Genomic DNA, 9,455 nt, shown 5'->3' with positions numbered 1-9,455 from the left:
CTGCTTGGGTCATTCATCCAGGACCCCGGCTCAGAATGGCTTTGCACTCAGTATAGTGACTCACAGTCATCTTGAAATTCTTAATTTTTGAACAAAGCACCCACATTTTCATTTTACGCCTGGGCCTCCAGATAATCTTGGTTGATTCCATTTTGACAATGGGGAGTAAAGCTAAAGAACAAACCTACATTCTTGGGAGTCTGCTAAGCAGCTGTCACCTCCAATAGAACCAAAAAGTGGCTGATACCTTCTGAGCACGGCTGACACGGATTTCCTGTGAGCCAGTCGCGTCCAGTGAGGGGAAGGGGAGGCCGCTGGGTGTGCTGGTGAGGGAGGGCTCCCTGCTTCACGTGGACCAGCGGGTCTCAGGCTGGTGTCCCGGGTAACATCTGGCTGTGTCTGAAGACTTTCTTGGTTGTCACAACTGCGGGAGGGAAGGCACCTGGCAGGTAAAAGCAGGGACGTCACTGAACACCCTACAGCCCACAGGCGGGACCCCGATGTGGAAGTGGCCGGTCCCACCGTCAGCAGTGCCTACGGTGAGAAAATCCACAGTGGGGATGCGGGGAGGAGCCCACCCTGTTCCCGGGAGGGTCTCAGGGAAGATGACACTCTGCTGCCGCCCAGCTGGCATCAGGGGAAACTCAACCAGGGAGTTGGCGTCCCGCGGGGTTCACTGACCCTGGAATTGCCTTCCCAGGAAGCTTCTACTCAGTGATCTCAGGTGGACGTTCTGTGCCATGCAGCTCAAAGCATCAGAGTTTGCGCGGCTCCACACACACCCCAGCTACAGCGTGGCTGGCAGGTGGAGGTGAATTCTCTATCTTTTGACTCGCGGGTGAGGAAAGGGTCCTTCCTCATAGAGATAAGAGCCCAGATCAGCAGGGAGACAGCGCCCCTGCCTGTCCTACCCACGGTGTGATGCACCAGGCAGTGGGGGCCTGGGACTCACCACGGTTGCCCTCCAGGGCCGGGTCCGTTGCCTTCCTGATGCTCTTCCCTCCCCGTGGTACAAATGTTAAAAACAACAAAACAAAACAAAAAACTATGTAGGAAGGGTACGTTTTCATTGTATGTCATGTCCCGAACTTGACGAAAAACCAGCAGTGCAGAAAAAAGTTTTTCTCAGACCTCAAAGATAGCTAGTCTAGAAAAATAGAATAGTCCTAGTCTCTTGCGAACCTGCCATTTTAGCTGTGAGAACACCTGCAATTCATGCATTTGTCCTTCATTAGAAGGTAATACATTTTAGAAGAACAGGGATCTTTGTCCTGCACCATCAGCCTGAGGGCAGCGGCCAGCACATAGGATTATAGGGTTTATACAGACTCATAATTACTTCATCCTCTACGTTTAGGAATTTAGAATAAGAAACAAGGAGTTGGGTGGAAATCAAGGTATCATCCCTATTATTCAAAGCTCGGAGGCCAGGCTGGGTATGGTTGCTCACACCTGTAATCCCAGTGCTTTGGGAGGATAAGGCGGGTGGATCAACTGAGGTCAGGAGTTCGAGACCAGCCTGGCCAACATGGAGAAACCCCATCGCTACTAAAAATACAAAAATTAGCCAGGCGTGGTGGCGGGTACCTGTAGTCCCCACTACTCAGGAGGCTGAGGCATGAGAATTGCTTGAACCCGGGAGGCGGAGGTTGCAGCGAGCCTAGATTGTACCATTGCAACCCAGCCTGGGTGACAAGAGCAAAACTGTCTCAAAAAAAAAAAAACAAAACCAACCCCCGCCCCCTCGCCCGCCACCACACACACACACAGACTCTGAGGCAGGGGGCCTGTATCTGCAGCCTCCTAGCACTTCGCCACAATCAGTATTCTGCCCACCCATCCCACCCTCCGCAAAGCTTGCTGCATGAAAGAGGAAAGTGTGTACACATCTGGAGACAGGAGGCTTGTGAAGAGCACTTAGAAGGTCCAGTTCCTCCCTCCTAGCCGTAGCACCCGGGTAACTCCCTCTACCCTTGGAAACGGCCAAGAGGCTCAAGAGAAAGAAACTCTTTTCCAACAGGCAGCAGTGAGTAGAACACAGCTTTCTGCCAGTGTGGAGTAGTGCATCAGATTCTAGGCGGTTTCATGATCCTCATCCTGGTGTTCCCATCTTGCCAGATCCCCTTCCCTCAAGTGTGGGAGGGGCTTGTGACTTACTTCTATCCAAACGGAATGTGGCAGGGTTGATGGGATCTGACTTCTGTGATGCCATGAGATTGTAAGTCTGTCTTGCTGAGTGACTGTTTTGCTGGCTTTGAAGATCCAATCTGCCATATGGAGACGGCCAAGCAGAAAAGAGCTGGGGATGGCCTGGGGCTGACAGTCGAGAAACCAAGGCCTTCAGTCCAGCAGCCTGAAAATGGATGTTCCTGGGACCCGCATGAACTTGGAAGAGGTCCTTGTCCCGATTGGGTCTCAGATGAGACCACAGCCCTGGTCAACACCTTCATCGCAGCCTTGTGAGACCCTGAGACAGAGGATCCAGCTGAGTCATATCTGGACTCAAACACCGAGATCACGTGTTTTAACTGCCGAGTTTGTGGTAATGTTGTAAACAGCAACAAACAACTAATACAAGTAGGTAAATATTGGTGGAGTGAATGCTCCAGCCACTTCTACAGCTGATTTACAGAGATTCATCTCTTCTTGATTCTATAGGGTAAGTACAATTTTTCCTACTTTACAGATAAGAAATCAAAAGCCCATGGAGGTTGACATTTGTATAGTGTCATAAAAATCATTCGAAACAGCCAGAATTTGAACACAGGTCAGCATAAAAAACTTGAAGCCGGGCACAGTGGCTCACACCTGTAATTGCAGAACTTTGGGAGGCTGAGGCAGGAGGATCACTTGAGCCCAAGAGTTCAAGACTAGCCTGGGCAAGATAATGAGATGTTTCTAAAAAATAAAAATATTGTTCCTAACCTTGGCTTTTCCCTTTGACCTTCCCTTTGGCTGTAACTTTACAAAGTGGGATATTTGTAACTGTCGGGGGTGGGGTAGGCAGCAGTGCTCAAGATAATGCACTGGACACAGGAGGGCATTGTGTATTTTTAGCTATATACAAGGTGATAGATCTTTAACAAGACTAACATAGTAATGCTTTGTTAACACAAACATTAATGGTGGTTTCCTTGCCCCCCCCCTTTTTTTTTTTTTTTTTTTTTTTTTGAGACAGAGTCTGGCTCTGTTGTGCAGGCTGGAGTGCAGTGGCGCGATCTTGGCTCACTACAAGCTCCGTCTCCCGGGTTCACACCATTTTCCTGCCTCAGCCTCCCAAGTAGTTGGGACTACAGGCGCCCACCACCACGCCTGGCTAATTTTTTGTATTTTTAGTAGAGATGGGGTTTCACCGTGTTAGCCAGGATGGTCTCAATCTCCTGACCTCATGATCTGCCCACCTTGGCCTCCCCAAGTGCTGGGATTACAGGCGTGAGCCACTGCACCCGGCCTCCTTGCCCTGTCTTTATGTTAGATGGGCCTGTGTCCCATGCGGGAGAAAAGGTATCCTGAAGACAGATACTCTGATTCGGAAGGGCTAACTTTTCCCCCACTACTTCACCCATTCACCTTGTAAACCCTATCACATTGGTCCAATGTCCAAGTATTTTATAAACAAACACTCCCAGAACACGCAAGTATTTAAAAAGTATTCCTGCAAAGAAACCATAGGTTGAAGATAATGCTAATACTATAAGCACAAATAAACTGCAGAGTTGACGTTCCTCCTATATCTGATATAAACTTTATTAGCTCGATTGCAATGGGAGCAGAAAAGGGGGCATGCCAGCCCCTGTCTAATATATGCTGACAGGGAATGATGCTAAAACATTCCCCCAGTTTGAAAGGGGCTGCTGGAGTTATAGGTTTACACACAGTACAGTGAATGGCTCGTGGAAGGTGGTTGTATGGTAGAGGCAACATTTCAGTTAGTAGAATGAACTCCAGAAATGGATTTCCTGGGTCTGAATGGCAGCTCTGCTACTTATTGGCTGTGCATTCTTTTTTTTGAGATGGAGTCTTTCTCTGTCACCCAGGCTGGATTGCAGTGGCATGATCTCGGCTCACTGGAAGCTCTGCCTCCCTCCCGGCTTCGAGTGATTCTCCTGCCTCAGCCTCCCGAGTAGCTGGGATTACAGGCATGAACCACCACACTGGGCTAATTTTTGTATGTTTAGTAGAGACGGGGTTTCACCATGTTGGCCAGGTTGGTCTCGAACCACCAAACTCAAGTGTTCCGCCTGCCTCAGCCTCCCAAAGTGCTGGGATTACAGGTGTGAGCTGCCACGCCCGGCCTTGCTGTGCATTATTTTCTGCACCTCAATGTCCTCATCTGTAAGATGGAAGCAAAAAATATACTTACCTCTAAGGTGTTGTAAAGACCAAATAAGTTAATTCATACTGCTTAGGACAGGGCATGGTATACAGGGCTGTGTTAGATTATCATCATTCATCATCGTCATCATGGATGAGAGAAATAAATACAAGAAATCATAAGAAGTATATTTTGGTAAGAATGTAAGAGTTTTCCACTCTTCTAGGAATAGACTGATGGTTCTGTAGCCATGGTAATAAGTAGCTACCTAGACAGGTTTAAATCCATTCAATGGATCCAAGACAACTTACCTCAGTGAACATGCTTTTGCAAGCCAACCAACAGCTGCCCTTTGCATTGGAAATTCAGCCAGTCAGAAGGGATGCACTCTGATGAACACACCTCTACCAATCAGCCTCACCTGAGTAACCACAGGCCAACTTACACCTTCAAGGTTCAGCCTCATTCTGTACCTCCCCAAATTCCTCCCCCCAAAGATCAGAAGTCTGCTCTACTCAGAGAGATTGTGGTAGACCAGCTTTTCATTACACTAAGGAATAAATTCGGCTTTATGTTTATAGTTCAGATATTGAGTGACAGTAACACAATCCTTTGGTATTCAGGTATATGCTTTAAAAAACCAGTAGTTGGCCGGGTGTGGTGGCTCACGTCTGTAATCCCAGCACTTTGGGAGGCCAAGGCAGGCAGATCATCAGGTCAAGAGATTGAGACCATCCTGGCCAACATGGTGAAACCCTGTCTCTACTAAAAGTACAAAAAATTAGCCGGGCGTGGTGGCAGGCACCTGTAGTCCCAGCTACTTGGGAGGCTGAGGTAGGAGAATGGTGTGAACCCAGGAGGCAGGGGTTGCAGTGAGCCAAGATCGTGCCACTGCACTCCAGCCTGGGCAACAGAGTAAGACTCCATCTCAAAAAAAAAAAAAAACCAAAAAACAAAAAAACCCACAAAAAACAAAAAAACACCACTAGTTGTGGTACCCAAATTCAGGGGCTGCTTTTGAAGATCTAGGTCCTCTCTGCTCCTAAACCATATCCCCACTAGTTAAGAAAACCACTTGACAACTTTTCCAAATGCTTTGTGTTTATTTCATTCCCTCTATATGCTCTGAGGTATGACAGACATTTCACAGATACTGAGTCCTACGACTTGAAGGTCTCTAGCCTTCAAATCCAGTAACCAACGTATAGTTAACACAGAAGAATCACTACCATTGAGGGCTTTGTGAGAAGCAGAAATCATTCTCCATCTTTGAGAAGGAACTCCCAGGGGCACAGCTTGCTCTGAGAAAACAGCTTTTAAAGTTCCTCCATCAGATGGGTGTGAGTGGGGCAGGTTTCCGTATCTTCAGTTTTTCCACCAGTACCGGTCATCTTCATCAAAAGAATGCCAACTACCGTCAATTACGATTCGGGGCTTGAGCAGCTGCACTTCCTCTAGCAGCTTCCTTATTTGCACAGGGTACTGCCATTTCCACAGCCTGGGGAGGCAGAGAGAGGACTTGTTACTGAGACGTTGCTTTCGACTCTTCTCCCTTCTTCAAAATTCCTGGAAGCCTCATCAAGGATCTCAAACCTTTTCTTGTACTCTTAAGGAACGTGCCCCAAAGAGTTAAACCAATGACTAACAAATTATTGAGTTTGTAGGATGGCAGACAAGAAAAGAAACAGCTTGCTGAAACATGGAGACTCCCCCTCCACTTATGAAAGAACTGGCTGAAATCGGTTAGAAAAAGTATGGCAGACTGGAGTTTGCACAGAATGAGCTTGCTGATGTCACAGCCTGAATTTCCACCATGTTTTATACTAACTCTCCCTAAATTGGCACATGCAAACCCATGACGTAGCATGAATAGATAATTATGCATGCCCAGTGACTTTCTAGATCTCCTCTTTTCTTCCAATCACCTACTAATCTCAAGATCTACTCCCTGAACCTTTTCTAATAATAATACTGCCTTGAAGCCAGCATGGGGAGACAGATTTGAGCTTGACTCCTGTCTCCTTGTGAGTTGACCTGCAATATAGGGCTTTTTTTCCCCGACAAATCTCCAGTGTCACAGTATTGGCCTCTAGCACATCAGGCAGTGAGCCACTTTTGCTTGATAACAGTAGCATGTTCCCTATAGAATAAAAGTAATTCTCTACATGTAAAAAAACTTGGACATGTCAGATACTATGCTGAGCTTTTAAAGGCATCTGTTCCTTACAACAGTCCTAACAGTCCTAAGATGCAGGCATGACCTTTCAGTCCATCCATGAATTCCTTCCTCAGAGTCTCTGTGCTGGGTCCTGTTATAGGGTTTGGGGAGGTACAGTAAGTTCTCCCTTAATGTCATTGATAGGTTCTTGGAAACAGTGACTTTAAGCAAAACTACTACAGCAGATTCTTGAAGAAAGTCATTTTCTTCAGAATCATTGTTATAACAACGAGAAAACATTGGTTTCATTATATGTCGTTTTGCTTAAAGTCACAGTTTCTAAGAATGTATCAATGACATTAAATGAGGACTTCCCATATAGGGATGGACAAGGCAAATTTCCCACCCTTACCAAGCTTATAGTCTACTAGAGGAGAAATAAACATATTTAAAAAGATACATAGCACTGCCCCCATTCCACAGGTGGGGAAATAGACCCATAATAGGTCAATCAGTAAATCCAGGTCTGACTTCTATCCTACTTCAACTACTAAGTCCCATAGTCACCACTGATCTTGTCAACGGCTATAGTGCCTCATAAATCAAGGATACAAACACATTCTTTCAACAGCACTCCACCTTTTCAGCTCATTTTGTCACTGTAACAATCCTGACCAAACCAAGACTCCCAGATTCATTGAGCCATGATTCTCAATTCACCTTTCCAATCCTGTCTTCACTTTCCTCCTATGATTCCAGGGTCTACCACAGCCACTCTTGACTTCTTCCTGGTTATACCCATGTGCCATAACTTGAACCCTGGATAAACTCAACTGCCATCAGCTGGACCATACTGGAGAAAAGTTACTCAACTGAGAAATTTTCTATTGATATAAATATACCACAAGGAAGTCGGGCATGGTGGCTCATGCCTGTCATCCAGCACTTTGGGAGGCTGAGGCTGGTGGATCATATGAGGTCAGGAATTTGAGACCAGCCTAGTGAAAACTCTTCTCTACTAAAAATGTAAAAATTAGCTGGGCGTGGTGGCACATACCTATAATCCCAGCCACTCAGGAGGCTGAGGCAGCAGAATTGCTTGAACCTGCGAGACGGAGGTTACAGTGAGCTAAGATTGCACCCCTGCACTCCAGCCTGGAGGCAACAGAGGGAGACTCCATCTCAAAAAACTTAAAATAAAATAAATAAATATACCACAACCAACCTCAAATGGGCTATCAATGCTGCCAGCTGTATATTTCTCCCGTCAAGATTTTACTCCCTTCAAGTACAACTGTGTTCCTTCATGCTCAGGGAAGTCTCTGAACTCCTGTTTGTCTACGGATATGAGGTCCTAAATGACAAATGCTTTTTCTACCACTAAACACTGAAGACATCAGTGAACTGCCACTTTGTCATGAAAGAAACTTCTAGTCTTAAGAGATGGTCCTGAAGAACTTCTGTGAACTCCATCAACTCAGCCCTCCAGACTTGTACAAGGACTGAATGAGAGGGGAAGCTGAAATGTTGTGTGTGAGCTATTGAAGAAACTTTCTGCTAGGTGAATTGTTCAGTGCTGTTAAGTACCTTCACACGGCTGTGTAAGCATCACCACAACCATCTATCGCCAGAATTCTTCATCTTGCAAAACTAAAACTCTGCACCTATTACACAACTCCCCAACCCCTCACCCCAATCCTTTGGAAATCACCATTCTGTCTCTATGAATTTCACTCTTATAAGTACCTCTTCGAGGTAGAATCCTACAGTATTTGTCTTTTTGGGACTGGCTTATTCCACTCGGCATGTCAAGATTCCATCATGTAGCATGTGTCAGAATTTTCTTTTTGAGACTGAATACACTTCCATTGTTGGTATACACCACATTCTGTTTATCCTTTCCTCCACGAGCGCCTGGGTTACTTCCACCTCTTGGCTATTATTGTGCATTATGCCACTATGAACATGGGTGTGAAATCTGAGATCTTCCTTTTAATTCTTTTGGGTAACATACTCAGAAGTAAGATTGCTGGATCATACAGCAATTCTAGTTTTTTCAGCATAAACATTTATAACGTTCTTTCTGTGCCCTTCCCAACCTACCCAGAAGTGAACTCCATGATATCAGGCGCCTGGCCTCTATCTCCCATATTCCTGTATCTCCAGCATGGTACTCAGAACGTAGTGGGCACTCACCAATGGAGTAAAATGTGGCTCCCAAGGTATGACGTCAACTTTTTCCATAAACTGCTTCTTCACCAGCTAACAAGCCTGGAACAGAAGCAGGTCTGTATCTCAGAAGACAATTGCTGGGGACTTACCCAATTATTTGTAAGTTAGACATGGGACAGGCAAAGGCCGAACACAGCTTCATCATTCCTTTGGGACTGAAGTTATTCTGCACCAGGTTTAGACTGGTCAGGTGCCGGTTGCAGGAAAGGGCCAAGGAGAGTGCCTCACAGCAATCAGCAGTCAGTCCACATGCCTTCAACCTGCAGGGTCAGGACACCCAGAAAATAACCCCCAAGATCAATGATGGACCCTTCATTCAACCCGTATGAATTTCACCTTGATACTTTTTCTTTGGGAAAACAAAACAAAACAAAACAAAACAAAACAAAAACAAACAAAAAATGAAACTGGTGGGCTCTGCCTCCCAGTTTCTGGTTTAGTTATTCTGATGAAAGACCCAAATATTCGCCTTTTTTTTTTTTTTTTTTTTTTGAGATAGCATTTCACTCTTGTTGCCCAGACTGGAGTGCAGTGGCACAATCTTGGCTCACTGCAACCTTTACCTCTGGGATTCAAGCAATACTCCTGCCTTAGCCTCCGGAGTAGCTGGGATTATGGGCGCGTGCCACCATGCCTGGCTAATTTTTTGTATTTTTAGTAGAAACAGAGTTTCATCGTGTTGGCCAGGTTGGTCTTGAACTCCTGACCTCAGATGATCCACCTGCCTCAGCCTCCCAAAGTGCTGGAATT

General features: G+C 46.0%; 1 protein-coding gene across 2 annotated transcripts in view; it reads right to left on the bottom strand.

Moving 5' to 3' along the window:
- Window positions 1-5,398: 5,398 nt before the first annotated feature.
- NLRP5 (NLR family pyrin domain containing 5) overlaps window positions 5,399-9,455 on the bottom strand; it is a 77,202-nt gene continuing 73,145 nt past the window's right edge. The window contains exons 14-15 of one of the 2 annotated variants that reach the window (XM_055370651.2): window positions 8,795-8,965; window positions 5,399-5,813 (exon numbers count right to left, since the gene is read on the bottom strand). In XM_055370651.2, coding sequence (XP_055226626.1) covers window positions 5,681-5,813; window positions 8,795-8,965 — 304 coding nt within the window. In that variant the 3' untranslated portion in view covers window positions 5,399-5,680. The remainder of the gene's footprint in view (window positions 5,814-8,794; window positions 8,966-9,455) is intronic. The other variant, XM_055370650.2, reaches the window with a different exon arrangement.

The sequence above is a fragment of the Gorilla gorilla genome, chromosome 20 (genome assembly GCF_029281585.2).
Source record: "Gorilla gorilla gorilla isolate KB3781 chromosome 20, NHGRI_mGorGor1-v2.1_pri, whole genome shotgun sequence".
Taxonomy (NCBI): domain Eukaryota; kingdom Metazoa; phylum Chordata; class Mammalia; order Primates; family Hominidae; genus Gorilla; species Gorilla gorilla.
The sequence above is the reverse complement of the archived record's forward strand: the minus strand, read 5'-3'. Positions and strand labels throughout refer to the sequence as shown.